The sequence below is a fragment of the Cricetulus griseus genome, assembly GCF_003668045.3.
Source record: "Cricetulus griseus strain 17A/GY chromosome 1 unlocalized genomic scaffold, alternate assembly CriGri-PICRH-1.0 chr1_0, whole genome shotgun sequence".
NCBI classification, from domain to species: domain Eukaryota; kingdom Metazoa; phylum Chordata; class Mammalia; order Rodentia; family Cricetidae; genus Cricetulus; species Cricetulus griseus.
In genome coordinates this window covers 74,324,703-74,345,680 of record NW_023276806.1, presented here as the reverse complement: position 1 = coordinate 74,345,680, position 20,978 = coordinate 74,324,703, and the positions used below count along the sequence as shown (strand labels likewise).

At 41.7% G+C, this 20,978-nt stretch overlaps 1 protein-coding gene across 1 annotated transcript in view; it reads left to right on the top strand.

Moving 5' to 3' along the window:
* Window positions 1-13,658: 13,658 nt before the first annotated feature.
* The window catches only part of Gask1b (golgi associated kinase 1B), a 51,476-nt gene continuing 44,156 nt past the window's right edge, over window positions 13,659-20,978 (top strand). Inside the window, exons 1-2 of the mRNA XM_027392916.2 lie at window positions 13,659-13,971; window positions 14,664-15,861. Coding sequence (XP_027248717.1) covers window positions 14,955-15,861 — 907 coding nt within the window. The 5' untranslated portion in view covers window positions 13,659-13,971; window positions 14,664-14,954. The remainder of the gene's footprint in view (window positions 13,972-14,663; window positions 15,862-20,978) is intronic.

Genomic DNA, 20,978 nt, shown 5'->3' with positions numbered 1-20,978 from the left:
TAAAGATTAATGTGAGCCCCCCAGTGGCTCACAATGTGATTGGCAGCTGCCCTGTCTCTTCTATGGTACAATCCAAACAAACTTTGTGCAAGCCAGAAAGAGGGACAGGTTTCAAACTTTCTACTTTATTTTCTAGAACTATGGGGATGCCAGTCAGCTATCTTTGATATGATACTTTGAGTTGCCTTTATGGAGATGACCACTAAGAGCCATCTCACAGCTCTGCTATATCCAGAGAGACACATATTCCTTGCTTAGGCAGCAGATACAGAAATGCATCATTCAGTGGAGCAGGCTGCTAGTCTGTAGATGGCATAAACCAGGGACTACAGCAGCTCAGTATGGGGAAGTCTTGTAATGGAGGTTGCTTTCACAAGCACCGGTAGTGACATAAGCCTTTGAGGTAGCTGATGCTCCAAGCTCGGGCAGATGTCATTGCAACACTCTGGGCCCTGGAAAGGCTGTGGCCTGCTTTCTTTTCTTCAGTTCATTTTGGATGTCTGCTCTTGTTTTCAGTAGGTTTAAAGTTTTAGTTTTCAGATTAGAGGTGATAAGACATAAAGGCTATGTGTGATTTACCCATTAAATGTCTTGTTTTTTGAAGCATTTCATTGAATGACCTCACCCATCCAAGGTGTTGTCTTAACCTTTGTGAAGTCAGGCTTATTTCAATGCTGACAACTATAGGGTGTGATCATTAATTTTAAGATGTGCCTCTTTACTGGAGTCTGGCTGTAACAGTTCTCTTCCACTTTCAATTCCAGCCTCTGTTTCGCTAGTATTGGTCACCTGCTGAAATCCCTGCATTAGACTCTTCTGTCTGCTATGGTCTGTGACAGTTCTTTGAAGCTTGCCTCACACACAAGAAGACAGAGTTTAAAGGGAAGGAAGGCTGAGGGCTGATGTGTGTGTGGGTAAGCTCTTCGGTTTGTCTCAGGTTCATTTCTCTCTATAGTTTGCTCCTCAGACCAAAGCTCCATAACCAGCTGTCCTGGTTTGCTTCTCTATGGCTGTGATAAAACTGCATGACCAAACATGAGTTGGGGAAGAAAGGGTTTATTTCTTCCTACAGCCTACAGTCCACCATAAAGAGAAAGGAAGCAGGTGTTCAATGCAGGGACGGGAAAGCAGGGACTGAATGCAGCACAAACCACGAGGAACAATGGGTGCAGGCTGGCAGGCTGGATCTGCAAGGCTTGTCCCAGCCTTCTTATACAACTCCGAATCATCCAGAGTGTCACCACCCAACGTGGCTGGACCCTTCCACTTCAGTCATTAATTAAGAAAATGCTCCAATCTGGTGGAGGCACATGTCAGTTGAGACCCCCTTCCCAGATGGGTCAAGTTGACAGACAGCTGATCAGCAGCACAGCATCCTCACCTGACTCTCCCCTTAGATCTATGAGACTTGCTTGCTTCCTGGATTCCCTTCACTGTCACGATAATTTGGGAAGTGCCTTTGTGAAAATCCTGAGGTTAAGGTCAGAACTCCAGGTACTCAGTGTCACTTGATATTTGATCGTCATTACCTTCAGAGGTTTGCGAATGCATGTATGTACGTATGAAATTTTAAACTTATTTTTAGTAGATGTAGCTCAATATATTATACACCATTGGATCTAGACTACAACTAAATTTTAATTACAACAACTATTATTATTAATAATATTAATATTATTGTTACTTTTTACAGTTTCTTGAGACAGGGTTTTTCTGTTTAGCAGTCCTGGCTGTCCTGGAACTTACTCTGTAGACCAGGCTGGCTTCAAATTCCCAGAGATCCTTGCCTCTGCCTCCCAATGATTATTACTTAATGATTATTACTTTTAGTTACAGAAATACAAAGTAACCATGCCTCATCCAGCCTTGATGCCTAATCCAGACTTGAAATGAGGGTTTGTGCCTATCGTATTGCATTTTTGCTATGCCATGTTTGGTTGATATCTCTGGAAGACCTGCTCTTTTCTGAAGGGAAATGGAGGAGGAGTGGATATGGGGGAGGAGCAGAGACAGGGGGAAACTGAAGTCAGGATGTATTGCATGAGAGAAGAATGAATAAATAAAAAGAAAAAAAAGAGAAAAAGTAAGCATGCAAGCAGAGTACTAAAGAGTATATGGCACTGGGCTGGAGAGTGGCTCATAGATTTTGCTTTTGCAAAGGACCTGATGGTGGGTCTCAAGCATCCATCACTCCAGCTTCAGGGCTCCAACATCCTCTTTCTAGCTCTTCAGGAACAAAGATACATGTGCAGACATCTGGGCAAAATGCTTTTATGGATAAATTAAATAAAAAAATTAAAAAGAATTAAATGGTACATGTCACATGCTCACTCTGTCTTCCTATAAACTTTTTATGTGCAACTCATGGTTGGATCTGCTTTTCCTTCACATATTTATGATTTCTTATATTCATGTGACACTAATTTGTGAGGGTTTTAAATTCAAGAACCTTTACATTATTTGTTTTGTTTTTTTTTGAGAAAGGGTTTCTCTGTGTAACAGCCATAGCTGTCCTGGAACTCACTCTATAAACCAGGCTGATCTCTGCCTCTGCCTCCAGAGTGCTGGGATTAAAGGTGTGTGCCACCACTATCTGGCAAGAACATTTATGTTTTAAGGTAACATCAAAAATAATTTATTTTATTATGTATTTTGTGTCTGCATACACATCTGTGCACACGAATGCTTGTGCACATGTATGTGGATGTGCACAGATTAGAAAAGGGTGTTGGATCTGGAGTCACACATGGTTGTGGGCTATGGTGTGGGTGTTAGGGAACCAAACTTGGGTTCTCTGCGAGCGCCATCAAGTGATCTTAACCAATGAGTCATTTCTCCAGTACCCAGATCTTAGGAAACTTCTTTAAAAAGTGTTACATGTATTTTTCCCTATTTATTTTGAGTATAATCTTGAGGTAACAGGACTTGTGGGAATTTCTAGATTTATATTATCAATTGAACAAAAATTTATACAATTTAATATTGAATTCTGCTATCTACGGAAAACTTGAAACTAATAAAAATGGTTTAATAAACTTATATTCACCAAGGTTCTCAGACAAGCTTCAGCCGTAGAGACTCCAAGCTCATCTTATTAAACCTCTTCACTTGTTTTAGTCATATATTTTAGAGGGGAAGTTACCCAGCTCTTAGCTAAAATGAAACTACATTTTTTTGCATGTGTGTATGTGGAGTGTGTACTTGTGTGTGTGTGTGTGTGTGTGTGTGTGTGTGTGTGTGTGTGTGTGTGTGTGTGAAGGCCTGGTGTTGTCAAGTTTCTTCCTTGATTGCTCTCCACTTCATTTATTGAGACAGGGTCTCATGCTGAACTTACAACATCAACAAACTAGTAGTTAGCTAGCTTACTCCAGAGATCCTCTATCTCGACCTCATGAGTTCTGAGACTCAGGTGACTGTCATGCTTGCCAGACTTACAGTGAACCTCACACTTGCACAAGGATTTTCCTGACTAAGCATCCTCTCCATCTCTGTAACTCAACTGTATTTATGCATTTAAAATAATTTAAAAAACATTCTTATTTAAGGAAAAGGAGGTTTTTCTTTTCTTTTCTTTTTCAAGTAGGCATTGGTTCAGTTTGAAATAGATGACAGATTTGTAGATGATTCACCAATTAGAGTAAAGTGTTTCTATGACTACCCAAATCACCTCAACACTGTCACTTAGAAGATCGTGGACTTGGCATGATTAGAATGGCCGTGTTTGAGGCTGCATATGGCATAAAGTACTTAATTACACTGAGACAAAATAGAGCAAGAATTGATATGGGAAGTGAGACATTTCTGTGGGGTCTGAGCAGGTTCTGAGGGTGGTAAATGAAGCAGAAACTGTATAAAGTGCTTGGGGATTTTAGAGTGGAGGCCACAAGACAGCATTCTTTCCCAGTGCTTCTCAACCTTCCTAATGCTGCAGCCCTTTACTACAGTTTCCTATGTTGTTGTGACCCCCAACCATAAAATCATTTTGTTGCTGCTTCATAATTGCAATTTTGTGGGCCTCACAGTCCACAGAATGAGAATCAGTGCTTTAGATTGAGATGACTGACCAGAGTTTATGTCTTTTTTTTTTTTTTTTGGTTTTTTGAGACAAGGTTTCTCTGTGTAGCTTTGGAGCCTATCCTAGCACTCACTCTGGAGACCAGGCTGGCCTTGAACTCCCTCCAGAGTGCTGGGATTAAAGGGGTGCGACACCAACCCCCGGCTAGTTTATGTCTTTTACTACTAAATCTAAAGTAATTTGATAGGGATAGCAAGTGGTTGCTTTATATAATTAATTAGCTAATTAACTAATTAATTAGTTAATTAATGGATTTTATTTTTCAAAACAGAGTCTCACTATGTAGCCTTGGGTGGCCTGGAACCTGTTATGTAGATGAGACTGGTCTTGAACTCAGAGATCTGCTAACTGAGGGCTGGGATTAATGACAGGTGCTACCATACTCCATGTTCAAAAACTATATTAAAATATTAAAAGTAAAGAATAATATGGCAGTCTAGCAACAGGACAGCAAAGAAGCTTACTCTTCGATTAGCCATCAAGGTTTTCTGTAAAAGAGAGATGCGGGCTAGGAAGTGAGCAGCTGGTCACAGTGAATGAGTATTCTGGAATTGTGTTTGTTTCCTTCCTGATAATGATAAAGCTAACATTATTGATTTGTTTATTGTTACAGTAAGGTGTTTCATTTATTGATCCATCTACTCTTACACCAACTGTATGAGATACATAGGTGCTTTGAGTAAGAATAGTAAAATTAATATTAATATATTTTACTATTATTGTTACCAATCATCATTGCACTGGTAACTGTCTGTGTTTGTGCATGTGTGTGTGTATGTGTGAGTGTGTTTGTACATGTGTGTGTGTGTGTGGGGTGCATATTTATGAATGTTTATATACCTGGGGAGGCCAGAGATTGACATTAGGTACCTTTCAAAGTCACTTTTCTACCTTATTTTTTGAGAGGTAGCCTCTCACTGAACTTGAAACACACTGATTGGCTACAAGGACCAGGCAGAGAATTGCAGGGATCCTCCTGTCTCTGTCCCTACAGTGCTGGAATAACAGGTATATGTCACAGCACCTGGCATTTTAGCTGGACTCTGGGGATCTGAACTTGGGTCTTTATGCTCACCTAGCAGGCTCCTTACTGACCAAGTAATCCCCCACAGCCCCTGTTCTGGCTGTATTACCAGAGGCTTAGGAGAAATGGGTCCCATTTAGCTTAAAAGCACCAAATTATCTCGAAGATAATGCTTCATTTTTTCATTTCACACTTAATATCTTTTTGTGACAAACTTTCCTGATTTCAATCACATTTCCAAGGTGCTAACTATAGCTTCATGCAGATCACCACTGAATGCTTCTAATTTTAAAAGGCAAACATTATCTATGATTTGAATCCAAAGCAGCATGGAGAATATACTCCTGATTACAAGATATAACAGTGAGGCAAATTCTAGGTAATATGTTGCATTTGCAACTTCTGACAACTGTGTCATGGACCTGAAAACATGCTGATGATGGGTCTTAGCTATGACTGGCTTCTTATAATCTATCTAGAGTTTAGCCATTACAAGAAAAGGGGAATGAATGAACAGGCTCCAATAGCCTGCCAATCACTTCGATGAGTGCTTTACATGTAAGGTGGAATCTAGTTGTAGAACCACCCAGTGAGCTAGATAAACCAGCCCAGTTTTTCAGCTGAAGAAACAGAGTAGAATTTGCCCAAAGCACCTAGCTGAAGTAAGAATTTTTGTTTACAGATTCTTCAACCTAACCTAATGAAATGCAAATTGGCAATCATAAACTATATCGCCTCTCTATGTTGTGAGCAATTAGTGAAAAAGCGAAGCGAGGAATTGCCTCTGAGCTGGTGATTACTGCGGTCAAGGATGGCTCCATTCTTCAAAGAACTGGAATCGATATGCATTCTCTTCTGTGGGAATTCAATGAGGGTGCCTTGTAGTTAGGAAAAGTACGTTTATTCATTTGAAGACACTTACTGTTCTTCTGTACCTTTCTTAGACTTTCCTTTTTTATTTTAGAACACACTCCAGGCTTCTAATAAAAAGCTTTTAGATTTATCCGTTATGGTGGCACTACAAGGCACGTGACCCTAAGCTCTGAGGCGTGCCTTGGAAAGCAGTGTGATTCAGTTCGAAGGCTGCTGCTTGGCCCAGGGTTGCTCTCTTCTGCATGTTTTCCTTAGACAGTCCATCCACATCTGGCCATGCATGTTCTTGGCTTTCATCCCATAGACGGTGAACTGTGACTTTTCTCCGATTCCTTTTCCATTGTGATTCACGTATGCATGACCTGTCTGATATATGTCTGACCATGTACCTGTACATGCTTTATAGACTGATAGGCCAAATTGGGAGAGACAGTGTTTCCTATCTACATGCTATAACCTTGCTTAGTGAAAGAGACAGAGTCCATAGGGATGGGGAGGTGAGGACGAATGGCTAGGAAGAGTGTGATGATAACGTATTTTGCTTCTGTGGATTCAGTGACTGAGGTCTTAGTAAGGAAACCTAACGCTCAGGAGGGGGCAGTGTAGAGCAACCATAGACAAATTGCAAACGTGACTGAATCTTCTGGTAGCGTTTGGCTTTTTTGGTCCTTCCTCCTCTAGCATCTTTCTCTCTCCCTTGAGTCCTTCACCATTGCTTGTGACTTCTCATCCAGGACAGTGGTTCTCAGCGTTTGGATTCCTTGGATGGCTTGTGTCAATGCAGATACTGGCACCTGTGTCCAAAGCTCTCAATGCCTAAGTAGATCTGGTGCTAGAGTCAAGGAGTTGCTATGAAACGTCTATGAAACGTCCGATTGTACTGATGCTATGGGGGCGTGGCCACGATTTGGGAAGCAGTAGGCAAGGGGCTTTATTGGTCATCCTAATATTTTCCATCATTAACTCATTTAGTCAACATGAGATATTATTGAGCCAAGCAATGTTGTCTCAGTTTACTCTATTGCTGTGAAAAGTACCAAAACCAACTTGGGGAGGAAAGATTACAGTCTGTCAGTGAGGGACTTGGGGCTGGAGCTCAAGCAGGAACCTGGAGGCAAGAATTGGAGCAGAGACCATGGAGGAACATTGCTTGCTGCGTTTCTCTGGCTTGCTCAGCTTATTTACTTATACAACCCAGAACCACTTACTCAAGGGTGGAATTGCTTACCATAGGCTGGGTCCTCCACCTAAATCATTAACAAAAAAAAAAAAAAAAAAAAGCCCCACAGGCCAATCTGATGGAGGCAGTTTCTCCATTGAGGTTCTTTCTTCCTATTTTATTCTAGTTAGTATCTAGTTAACAACAACAACAACAAAACTAACTAGCTAAAATGCATTAGAAATTCATGCATTCCACAGAACCTCAGGTTTTTGACCACCATGCAGCAGTGTCATGAACACTAAATGGTTTAATAATCTGTGGAGGGGCTCTAGCAGGTCCAAGCATGGCAAACATAGGCTAGGTCATGGCAAATACCACAGACAGGTTTTGACCTTTCCCCCCTTTCCTCTCCCTTGCTAAAACCCCTTACTTTCCTAAAGCTAGCCCCCAAGGTTTATTCCCTTGTTTGGCCACTGACTCATTCCTGAGACAAAACACCAGGTTCCAACAATCAAAATTCATTATTTGGCTAATATGTGCAATGAGGGTTTACCAACTCACTCCAGCACAGACTTCCTCACTTTCCCCTTAAAAACCTATTTTGAGGAAGCACCCTCTTTTGCTCTATTGCTTGTTTTGCTTGCCCTGGCTGCTGCTGCCTTTGAAGTCTCCCAGAGAACCCCTAGCCTTTTGGAGTAATAAATCTCCTTTTTGCTGAGAATTTGGTGTCTGGTTGTGTCCTGTACTGATTCCAGGGGACCAACCTCCCTTTCAGTCTTGTTTCCCAAATCCCACGAAGCACTCTTTAGCAGGAAGGACTTTCCTTGCAGACTGTCACTCTCTTACATGAGATAAGTCCAGAGGCACCCCTCAATAAAGCTCTTAATTGTGCCTCAGGGGTGTCAAGTCTTGTCACTCATACGCTTATAACTTTGTCAGTACTGGTTACTAGACATAAGCCTTGCTCGTGCATGCTTTCTGTCTGTGTAGCTGCTTAAGGGCAAGTCACCACTGCCCCTGTTGCTGCTGCTGTCTCCTATAGTATGATGTGGTCGACCCCATGGGTACTGCCCTGTTATGCTCCCAAAGCAGTTAACATCTAGTATCTGATCAGCACTGGAGAGATCCCTCAGATCCTGTGTCATATCTCCTCAGCTAAAACCCCAAATGTGTTGCTTGTGTCTCATTACACCTCCAAATACCCCCATCAGTGTCTTCCAACAGTTGTATCTCCCATGATTCTGTTAGGGCTGTAGAAGTGAGAATGGGTGAGTGTGCAAGGCTTGTGATATTATCCCATGCTGTCTTTCCTAATCTAGTGTTTTGATGGGTTCATAACACATTTACGAATCCACACATCAGATATGCTGAACATATTTGAATCACAGAAAGTGGCATTTAAACTCTCAAAGTACTAGATTTCTGCCATTTTTTCCCTTGAACTTGTATGGTGCTTACTTACAATTCTGAAGCATTTCTAGTGTGCACAATTCAACCTAGCATAGCTATGGAGCCTTCCTTCCTTCAAATACAATCCCACAGTATATTTTCTGTTGTCTCAACTGTGTTTGAGGTAAGGGGAGATTATTTGCAGTTCTGGTCTAATTTCTTTCTAGGGGCTCAAGTGTTGAGTCACTTTGACCCAATCTTTACCTACTTTCAAAGATTCAGATCTACTGCTGTGTGCTTCTGTGGAAGCTGGGGATGTCCTGAGGCCATATGCAGGTACTGATTCTTCCCCATGTGTGGTCTTCTGGCAGGGGTGGGGCAGCACACAAGGACTCAGTGCCCACCTCTGAAATAAAAAAGGGTTGTTTAGATTCCTTGAGTACTTGGTAATAGTTTAGGTAGCCTTCAATTAATTTACCAGATTTTTTTCCCTGATAGGGCCAGAGGATTGGCCAAGTGGATAAGAGTACTAGCTGCTCTTGTATGGGACTCAAGTTCAGTTTTCAGCACCTACTTGGTCACTCACATCCATCTGTAACTTCAGTTTCAAAGGATCTGACACTGTCTCTTGACCTCCATGGATGGCAGACACACACATAGTGCATATACATGCATGCAAGCAAAACACTCATACACAACAAATAAAGTAAAAAGATCTAAAAATAAAGAAAAACTATGATAGCTTTAAATCCAAGCAAATGGTAATTATTCTAATATTCATAAGTCATCTAAATATTAAGTGGTAAAAATAGCAGCCTTATAAGTACTTCTTACTTCAAACCTAAGTTAAGTTGGCTGCTCTACATTTGGGGAAGGTTGAGACAGGGTCTTGCTATGTAGCTCTGGTTGTCCTACAGCTCACTATGTAGACAAGGCTAGCCTTGAACTCATAGAGATCCCCCTGCCTCTGCCTCACAATTGCTGGGATTAAAGGCGTGTGCCATAACACCTGGCTGCTGCTATATATTTTATCTATCTGTTGTGGTCTGCTCCCACAAACATTTCTGTTAATACAGCAGGGCCATTCTAACACAACTTTGAAGAGGTGACACCGCATTCCTGGGGAAATGAGGCTAAATGAATGATGACAGGACATTTCTTTACTGGGGAAAGGTCAGAAGCCTCCTTTTGCTCTTAATCGGGTTTACCCACAGATCAAGGAAAGCACATCCAAGACAAGGAGATGTCAGGCATTTCATCCCTTGGAAATACAGCTACTCTGTCTCTTGCTTATGTATGAGGTTGTAAGCTATGACAGTCAGTGTCACTACACAGATTTATAAGGACAGCTCTGAGGAGACAGATTCTGCTGAAGCATTTATTCCACTACAAGTCAATGTGGACAGGTAGCTCAGTAAGAATGGTATCTAAGAGTGATACAGATATACACAGATTTCTACAAAACAATGTAAAAGATGGAACTTATTTTGCACACAGTTTAAGAGAAAGATAAAATACAGAACATAGAGTGCTATTTATACAATTACAAGCTAATATGGTGGCTTATACTTGTAATACTAGTGAAATTGAGGCAGGAAGATTGCTGTGAATTCCAGGCTAGAATGGGCAACAGTGAGACCCTGTCTCAAAATAATAACAAGACCACCACCAACAAAATAACAACAACAAACCCCACTAAAGCCATACCCCTTGGTACCAACTAAACATCTACATCTGTCAAGAATTATTAAGATGAGAGTACTTCAGTTCCCTGACAGGGTGGCTTGACTCTGTCCAGGCCTGGTGTGAGAATAGTTAGCAAACATGTGGATAATTTCCACGTGGGAAGTAGGAGAGAGGCTGCAGCAGAATTGTAGTTTCAGGAAAGTGGTGCATCTTAGATACCAAGATGATGGTGAGGGTTAGGGACCCAATGGAAAGAATACAGTGAACATCCATTCATAGGTCTTTAACATGTAACAAGCAAGGGTCAACAAAGAAAAGGAAAGGCTTAGTGAGGGAGTTTCCAGTGAGAGTCCCTATTCATTTTCCTTCACTTTGCAAATAGCTTTCAGGAGGTGGGGGAGCTTGAGCTCACAGGGGCACACTGTAGAACACTTGACAGGAGAGGGGAATGAGAATGTACTGGTAGGAAACTTATGCCTATGCACTGTCTAATTTGGTTCTAGAGTTGTTCCAGGTTGAAAGCAAGGCAACCTTCACCATAATTGGATCTTACAAATGGAATTCTTAGAATCTACTTCTTTGTAAACCTTGGTTTCCTTATATATTATTATTTTTATGGAGAGAAAATATTTTAGTCATAGAGTTTATTAGTATCTCTGATAATAATAACTTTGAGTGTTACACATGCACAAGTCATATTGTGATAAATTTTTCACTCATTCTGATTTCAGCTTCTCTTGAGTCCCACACTACCCAATGGCATCATTCTACTTGGTTTCAGAAGAGATCTTGAGTAATAGGTGGCAGGGCCTTCCATGTTCTGAGATGAGGTGTGGACCACCACATGGAGGAAATTGGGTTGTTATACCAGGTAACTGAGGGTGTGTGTGGATAGTGACTATTCACTTGTATTCCTTATGAGGCATAGGTAAGGAAGCCAGCTTGCTGGTCATCTGACATGCTGCCTTGGAGAACAAATGGGAGATTGTGTATGTATAAATATTATATGATTAATATATAATATATATGTATCTAGTAACTCTGATATAGCAGGAGCCTGATGGATTTCATGGTGTTAGGAGATATTAACAGCCAGATAGAGAGACACTTTGATATTGTCCCCATTGAAGAGACTGCAAGATGCTCATTGGAGGGTCAGTTTCACTTATACCTCATGCCCAGGAACTGCTCAGTAGATTGACAATGTCAAAGGGAAGTTTTTCTGTTCCACTTCTCTCCATCTGCTACCCTTGGACATTGGGACAGCTAAAGCCAGGCTTAGCAAGTAGTGAGGAGGTAGATGGAACCAGAATATATTCAGGAAAAACAAAACAAAACAAAAAAACATTTCAGATGGGTCTCCTTGCTTTTTTGTTTGTTTGTAGATTTGTTTTCTTTTGTGTGTTTGTGTGTGAGGGTTACTCATGAATTCCTGGCCAAGTTCCAGTTCCTGGCTATAGGTTTTTGTTTGTTTTGCTTGAGTGTGTGTGTGTGTGTGTGTGTGTGTGTGTGTGTGTGTGTGTATGTGCATGTGTGTATTTAATTATGCTGCTGTATCCATCTCTTCACCAGGCATTTTGAAAGGACTAAGGTAGCTTCTGCAGAGGGAACATGATTCAACTCTAAAATGAAATAAAAATATTTTGACTTTGTTATAGAATCAAACATTTTAATAAGGTATGTAGATACATCTAGGACTAACAATGACCGACAAACTTTAAATGCCCTCCCCTGTCTCCCTGTGTAGCTGGTGCCCACCCGCAGTTTCACTCAAGGGTTTTGAAGAAACCTTGAGGCCCCAGAACAGGTCTCAGGAGCCCTGGAAGGGAGGGATTTTTGATTACATCTAATGAGTCTCATCTGTTGTATTGGTTTTATTTTTATGAAAAAAAAATGTCCTGTGCTTGTACCAAATGCTAGAATAGTAGCTTTGGCTTGGCACAACGAGCCTCAGTAGATAGAAGATTGAGAGGTTCTGGAAGGTGTGGACAGGGGGAGATAAAGACAAACATATTACCAATTATTCCAGGTGGTCTTTCCATCATAGCTGTCTCCTTTAACTGCGATGGGAAGCTCTCAGATGAGTGCTGTTGTTCAGCTGTTGGATGTGGAACGAGATACAGATGATTAGACAAGTGTGAGTATACACCACAACATTGAGGGGGAGAGCTGTGTTTGCTTCCTTTCCTGCCCATTCTTTACTGACCACATGCCTTAGTGTCTGCTAACCCCTGTTGTGACTGAGGAGGAGTATGACTTGACCATTATGTTGAGGTAAGAGAGGAGTCAGCCAAACTCATCGGCACATGCAATCTTTATTTGCTTCCTAGGCACCCATAAAGTTGCCTTTAAGATGTCTGGAAGAGACTTCTGCCAAGCATTTATTTTTAACTTTTCATTTAATATTTTATATTGTTGAAAACAGGACTTAAGAACTCCCTTATGTCAGGCAAGTGTTCTATCAGTAAACTATATCTTAGCCTATGGCTTTCATTTGTAGAGACTTGGGGCAATTAATCTTTTGAATATGTGAAAAGTATAAGATAGCTGTAAAAAGCAGCTCAGACATTAGCCCCTCTCAGAAAGTATCTAGAAAATAAATTCATGTTCATGTTGTATGTGCTTTAAGAGTTTGGGAGCATAAAGAAAATGACTTCAGTACCAAAGCCTGTTGGAAATACAAGACTACTGTTCATCTTGGAATTGTTTTGTCTCTTTTCACTATGTACCAGAACTTCTAAAGAGGAAGAAAAGTTTGAGAATGGGAAATTGTCAGCTTTTTGTTTTTGGCACTGTAACAGTATTTTTATGGTTAAGCAGCATCATAGTCTGATCTACTCATTCATGACCTTTTTCCTAACAGGGACAATTGCCCCTGTCTCGAAGGTGACTTCTTGTTTGACTCCATGGCTGTAGAAGCAAAGAAAAAGAAAAAAAAAGCCCAGTGAGTCCCCAAGGTGGTCTGCTCCTGCCTTTGTGCCAGGACATGTAAATGACCCAGGCCAATCACTAACCTGTTTTTAAAAGCCCTCCAATCAGAAGGAGCCCAGGCTGCCTTCTAAGTGCTGTTGCTGGGTGCAGTTGAACACCGAAAGTGCCTTCCTGTCTCCCACACTCTAATCTCACACTTCCATTTTCCTCCTCATTTCCAGTGACCCCCTTCTTAGGTTTGTGTCTGCTTCCTGGTCCATTCTTTTCAGAATTGGTGGAAGACAGCTGTTAGTCTGCAAACAGCCCAGATATAAGGTAAGATGCAGGCCCTGGTCCTCTGGTATCTGGTCCCCACCTCCATAGGGTCAGGCAGGGGTCAGCAGAACTCATTTTAGGGGCCTTTATTTGGCAGAGGAGTCTCCACCAGCCTCTGCAAACTCTTCAGATCGCTTCATCTTCCCAAGGCTGACACGCCTGTGTTGGTTAGCTAGTGGGACACTAGAGGGCTCCCAGGGGTTGAAAGAGGCAGAAAGTTGTTTGAATGAAAACTGACTCCGAACTGTGTTTTGAGAATTCAAAATTAAATTTTATTTTTTTAGTCATCTTTCAAAAAGAGCCTCACGTGCCTGAAAACTGTGCCACAGCTGGTTTACAAATCATTTTGCTTTGCTGTCAGGAGGCAGCAGCTTTGAGAGTTGAGCTGAGATGTCTGAAAGGTGGAACTCTTTTGACCATGAAATATGTTCTCTTTACATGCCGCAGTCTCTCCAAGTTCTGTGCATTAGGGTCAGGGATTCCATTCGTCCTGGAGCTGAGCGAGCAGCCAGCAGGGTAAGTAAACTGGTCTTTTTCTTTTTAAACCAGTTTCTTCCTCTATTTTAAAAAGTGGAGAAAAAAATGTGGAGATTCTTTTCTTTCATTCTGCTCTCTTTAGTGGAAAGAAAAAAAATAAAAAGTAATTACATTTGTGGTGTGTGTGTGTGTGTGTGTGTGTGGCTGTGTGGATGGTGTGTGAGACGAGAGAGAGAGAGAGAGAGAGGAGAGAGAGAGAGAGAGAATAAATGTTCCTTTTTTCCAAGCTACACAGACAGTAAAGACAGTTAAATACCAGTGTAAGGTATTAGAATGTACTGTGGAGACAATCCCGAGCATTTCTGTTAAAGAGAAAATGTTTAAATGTGAACTCATTACTTGTTTTTGCCAAAGTAGTTAGTACATATCGCATAAAAATTAGGGTGCTTCTAAAAATTTAAATGTGCTTATTACTTGTCTTGAGTTACTTCCGAATCACACAAAGAGGGTGTGTAGGGAAGCCCGGCTGATGACGTTTTACCACGTTGCTTCACAGTCAGGTGTAGTGTGGCTTTAACTATAAGCCACCATGTGCTCTTTGCAGTTTGTTTTCATTACTTTAGAGTGAAATCAGACTCTCACACCTGTCTTGTTTCCATGTTTTACACTTTGACCCCAAACTTGGTAGTGTTTATGGAAGGAAAGGGTTACTCTCCTCTTTGCTCTTGCAGAGGAACCAAAATGGGTTGAGATGGTGACTCAGTCAACTTCGTTTCCACTCATCCCCAGAGTCAGCCTTCCTTTCTCCTGAGGCAGGCTGATAGGAGTTTAAAAGGCTTGTGGTGGCCCTGCCCTGAGCGTTCCCAGCGCCAGCAGCGACCCCTCTCTTTCACCTCTGCCTATTGGAGACCACTTAGATATCGAAGCGGACTGGACGGCTGGATTCAGGAAGCCATGAATCATGTCACCAGAAACAAGCGGCAGACTTTAAACTCCATTCAGCATGTGGAAGCAGCAGAGAAATGACCTGTCCAGACAAGCCGGGGCAGCTCATAAACTGGTTTGTCTGCTCCCTGTGCATCCCTCGAGTGTGTAAACTCTGGAGCAGCCGGCGTCCCAGGACCAGAAGGAACCTGCTGCTGGGCACTGCCTGTGCCATCTACCTGGGCTTCCTGGTGAGCCAGGTTGGCAGGGCCTCTTTCCAGCATGGGCAGACCACTGAAAGGGGGGCACCCCACAGCCGCGACATCTCCAAGGTACTCTTTCCGGAGATCCCCCTGGATGGTACCCTGGCCCCTCCAGAGTCGCAGGATAATGGCAGCACACTGCAACCCAACGTGGTGTACATTACCCTACGCTCCAAGCGGATCAAGCCTGCCAATATCCGTGGCACGGTGAAACCCAAGCGCAGGAAGAAGTATGCAGTGGTATCTGTGGCCCCTCGTCAGGAGGCGCTGGTTAAGCCATCTTTTATACTGCAGGAAGTCGCGCAGGCAGCAGATGCTGAAGTACCTGGCTATGCTCAGGGTTATCTGACTAAGGTTGGGGAACGACCCTGGAGGGTGCTGCGTGGTCCTGGAATCAGAAGTGGTGTTTCAAACTTGCGGCAGCCTAGGGCTCGAGAGAGCAACATACGGATTTACAGTGAGAGCGCCCCCTCATGGCTGAGCAAAGAAGACATTCGCAGAATGCGCCTGCTGGCTGATGGTGAGGTGGCTAGCATCCTGCCAGCAGTCTCTAAGAGTGGTGCCCACTTGCTGGTGTTGGAAGGGAGCACTTCAGGCTCCGTGCCTGGGTGTGGGCCTAGTCCCTGTGGGTTACTCAAGCAGCCTCTGGACATGAGTGAAGTGTTTGCCTTCCACCTGGACAGGATTCTGGGTCTCAATAGGACCCTGCCATCCGTGAGCAGGAAATCAGAGTTCATCCAAGGTAACAGATTCACTTGCTTCTTATGTGCAGCTGTTGGGAATTTGGGATCATTTTCTCTTTTCCCTCATCCTCTCGAAATGATTTTTCTCCACCCACGTTTCCCATTTGGACAGCAGCAGCAGTGCCGTTTTTCCATACTCCGTGGCATTCTTTCTCCCAGTCTGGTGATGCTAGAGTTCCAGCACATGGCTTTACTGAGCATGTGAGAGTAAGCCCACACTGTGCAGTCTTTGCTCTCCATTTCCCTTGCTGCCCTTTTTCATGGCATATTAAATCTAATTAAAGCCAATGACAGTTTGCATGATGACAAGAAGCCAGGGTAGAATTTGCCAACAGCCCATATATTATTACAGGTTTCTATGGAAACTTCCTTACAATGATGCTTTAAAGAGTAAGAGAGGGTTAGAGAGATGGCTCAGTGGTTAAGAGCACTCAATGCTCTTGCAAAGGACCAGAGGTGGAGGAGTTTTGTTCTCAACACACATGTGGCAGCTCTCAACCACCTGTAACTCTAGTTCAAGGGTATCCAACACTGTCTTCTGACCTCTGCAGGTACCAGACATGCATGTCCGGTACACATGAAGACAAACACTTCTGCACATAAAATAAAGATTCAATTAAAAAATAGTAAGAGGAAACTGAGTAAGTTACCTTTCCTCAGTAAACAGGATCTTTGCCAGAGGTTCAGACAGAATGGACTGCATAAGAGCCAACACTTTAACTCCCCCTATCACCGATGGATTCAGCCTCTTTATCCAATAAGTAGAGAAAATAAGGTGAAGTTGATATGCCTAGAATGTGTGTCATGTGATGTCTTCAAACTCCATTGTTTACAGAGCATGATTTTCAAAATTGGGTCTTTCTGGAACACAAAAGTAGTGTCTAGGGCATGTGGCCACAAACTCAAGTGCAAGGTCACAGTGCTGGTCTGTGGGGATGTTCATGGCCACACAGAGGATACTATCTGAATAAGGATACCATGTCAGTGTTGGAATCTGAATTTCATCCAGTCAGTGGCTTGTGCTGAAACATAGAATAATCAACACGTTACAAAATAAATCAATGCTGAAATGTTATAGTATCTCTCTCCCAGTTTCTTCAGCTGTAAAGTGGCAATACTGTCCTCTTCATGAAGTTGCTGATAGCTCACACATGGAAAACAGTTCTTGGCACAAACTAAACCTTCAGTAAGTGCTGGCTATTGCCTTTATTACACTAAGTACATGAAGTACCAAGTTCATTGAGTTGCTTTGAGCCTTCAACCTTCAAAAGTCATTTTCTCTTGTGGAAAATTAAAAAAAAACCAAACTAGCAATAAAACTAGTTTTGCTCTCAACTCTGTCACAATTGCAGCTCAGTGTGATAAGTTAAATCCCTAGGATTTTGTATCAAATGGCTCCAGTGCTTGCTCTGTCCTTTCTGGTATCTTCTCCATTTGGATTTTTGGAGTCGTGAAGTCAGGCCAGCTTCCCCAGGAGCCTCTGAAATAACTCATGCAGTTGTACATCACCTTATACAAGTGAGCTGTTAGGGTGAGGCAGGCGGCATGAAGAGACCAGTTCCGGCATGCAATGGACACTCTTACCAATTCCTCTTTCTATGTTGCTTTGTGCTCCTGATTCCATTGAGTGTGGATTTCCCCTGTCAGGACCTCCCATTCTTCTCTTAACTCAAACTTACACGCACAAGTCTGAGATCTGGCTCATTCATTCTGTGTCATCATTCCCTTTCCAGGAGTCTCTATGTCTGGCAGGCAGTACTATTTCCTGTATTCTTTATTGTATGCCTGGATCTTATTGGAGAGTATAACATGCTGCAGATACTCAATGAACATGATGTCAAATGATGCAGGAATTCCTTCTTGCCTTGTTCCTTAGATGCTAAACAGTAAGCCGGTATCTGCCTCCAGCTCCTAATGTAAGGACAAGTATTAGTATTTTTACAGTAAATCTTGGCTAAGGTTCTTCTAGTGGCCTCTTAAAAAAGTTCTCTGTGGAGGCCAATAGCAAATGTTGCTGGTAATATCCTCACAGTACAAATAATAAGGCTTATAGATGTGTTATACTGAGGACCACTGGCAGGATGTGTTGGCATTGTGCTAGCATGATTTGATGATGGGTTTTCTGTAGGAGGAGCAATAGTGTTTGTTTAGATGATATGATTTGGTCTAGAAATACATCTTTTTATATGGAAGAGACAGTAGGTAGTTAGCACATCTTGTATATAATATTCCCTAAATATAGTTTCTATTCTTTAACTTTTAATTGTGATTATGAAAACACATTTACATCTAGTACAATGAAGGCAAAGTTAAGTGTAGCTATTTGGATTATCTCAGAGACTCTAAGAATCCTACACAGTTGGCATTTTTTAAAACCTTAATTTGAGATGAAGGAAAAGTAAGGCATTTTAGGGTCATAAAAGGAGAATGAATTCTTGAGAGCATAAAAAATTCTAATTCTTTTTCTCCATATTTTTATCTTAAATTTCTAAGTCTTTCCCATTTCCACCAATCAGCTTCTCTAAACAAATCCTTTAAGAAGCCACACGATCGGCCTTAAATTTTTTTTTTTACTAATTTATTCTTTACATTCCAATCCCAGTTCCCCCTCCCTCATCTCCTCCCTCTACCCCACCCCCACCTCCCATCTTCTCCACGGAGAGGGTAAGACCTCCCCTAGGAAGTCTACTAAGTCTATCCCATCATCTCTTTGAGGCAGGACCAAGGCATCTGGTCTGCCTTTTTTTCTCTCCATATTCTTAGCAATTATAAACTTGTTATTTAGTATGGTTATCGCAGGTGACCAACACTCATGCACACATACAGGTGGTGGAAACCTCTTTTCTCAAGATAACAGTGACCGCCATCATAATTGAGACTTGTCACTTCTTACCAAGCACCATTTTTTTTAAAAAAAGAATTGGGTCTCTATTATCATATTAAGTACACATAAAACTTTTCAGAGGTGCACTCAAGTCATTGGATCTTGGAACTCCATGATAAGAAATTGATGGGTCTGGAGATTGAAACCTGGAGTAAATGTGACTTCGATTAGAAAGCACATAAGTATAAAAGGAAGATAAAAGAGATGGATGACATTTCTAGGGAGACACAAAGGAGAAACCTGAATGATTTGCACACTCTTGGTCTCGAAGTTGAAGCTCCTTGTTGATTCAGTCCAATGACAAGAGGTTACCAATTACAGATACATTCACCTTATAATAGGTTTATGTACTGGATTCAGATGCACTTAATATGGCTAACCTATGGGATCATGGCTCAGCCTGATCACGTATTCCCCAAGGACATTTGCATTAGTCTATAGCTGAGTAAAATTATCTACCACAAAGTCTATTTTGTAATAAAGGCTCATACACACAGAGAGATGTGTCTTGCATACACAGGATGGGATGTAAAACACAATATCCAAATAATACCTGCAATACAGCATGCTGACAAGTGTTGGTTGTCTACCTTCACAGTCAGGTGGTTAACCTGGGCTCAATGCTACCACCTGGCATTTCTGCAAAGCCTCATCAGATATTGCTAGTCCAGGGAGAGATCAAACCTCAGAATTCAAAATATGGTTTTTATTGAATACTCTTCGCCATCTTAAAGTTGAAAATTTATAAGTTAACTCGAGCCATGGTACAGGGACTGCCAATACACAGACTTTCTTCAGCATATTTTTGAGATTAAAACAATTAAATCATATACATACATGTATCTGAGTATTGGCTTATGGTTACTGGTGTAGTGTCTTCAGAATCCAGAGCAGGGCATTGGAGCCCCTGGAGCTGAAGTTACATATGATCTTTTTTTAAGGGGGTGTGCCACCACTGCCTTTGTTTAGATTTTTTTTAAAGATTTTATTTATTATGTATACAGTCTTCTGCCTGCATGCCAGAAGAGGGCACCAGATCTCATTCAAGGTGGTTGTGAGTCACCATGTGGTTGCTGGGAATTGAACTCAGGACCCCTGGAAGAACAGTCAGTGCACTGAACTGCTGAGCCATCTCTTCAGCACACTACATGTGATTTTTAACAGCCTGACATGGGTGCTGGAAATGGAACTTATCTTCCACAAGGATAATATGCGCTCTTAACTACTGAGCCACCTTTCTAGTCCTGTCTTCACAATTTTAGAAATTGATAAAAGTAATAGTGATTCAATCATCACAGTTATTAGCTCAGATTACTCTTTGGACCAGTTCTTGGTTGTAGAATGATACATTTTATATGAATGTTTTTTGATATGAAATATATTTTTGACATCAGTGGATTTGCCAGCATTTATACCCAACCATTTTCTGAGATGCTGCAAAGCTATTACAGAAAAAGGAGAGCATATATATGGGTATGTTTGTAGTTAGGTAGGGAATGACAGCAGTGTGTCACCATACTATATCTAGTCATTATTATGGGCACAGATTCCTGTTCTATGGTTCTCTTCGAGAGAGGTCCAAAGATAAATAAAGCATCCAGAGTCCTTAAAAAAGATACAGTTCTTGCCTTCTCTTCAACCCCTTAAGATTAAAAAAAGTATAAATCTCTAAGGAGGAGAAAGAGATTGGCTGGACATACATAGGTGAAAAAGAGCAAATTGTGCAGAGGCTAAAGACTGGTAGTCTATGTAAAACTTGTTAGGACCAACATGGCCAACTGGGATGACCCCTAAGTGTCCTTTTCTTCATTATTAGGATATCAACAGCTATGTGCTTGCCTAACAAGTACAAGGCCCTTGATTCAACCCTATGTACCACAAAGAAGTGAATAAAATAAAGTATCAGTAACATCTGATGTGTAGACTTGGTATTAAATAGACAAATCATCACATGTGCTATAGGTACTGTGTGATGCCTAGCAGTAAAATCTTTGTGAATGTGTCCACTGCATTTGACACCTTGACAAATGTGGGAAATCACATATAAGGCTAGAAAGTGGGAGAAAACCCTGCTTCGGGAAAAATCCTCTCCCATTCCTGGAATTCCTTGCTTTTCTCCACCTGAATTCATGAATAATCCTTTCCTTTGCTAAGGTTTGGGTATGAAACCTGTAATCTAAAATCCTGAGGATCTTCCCATATTCCTAGAAATCAACACCCACCACTTTGGTA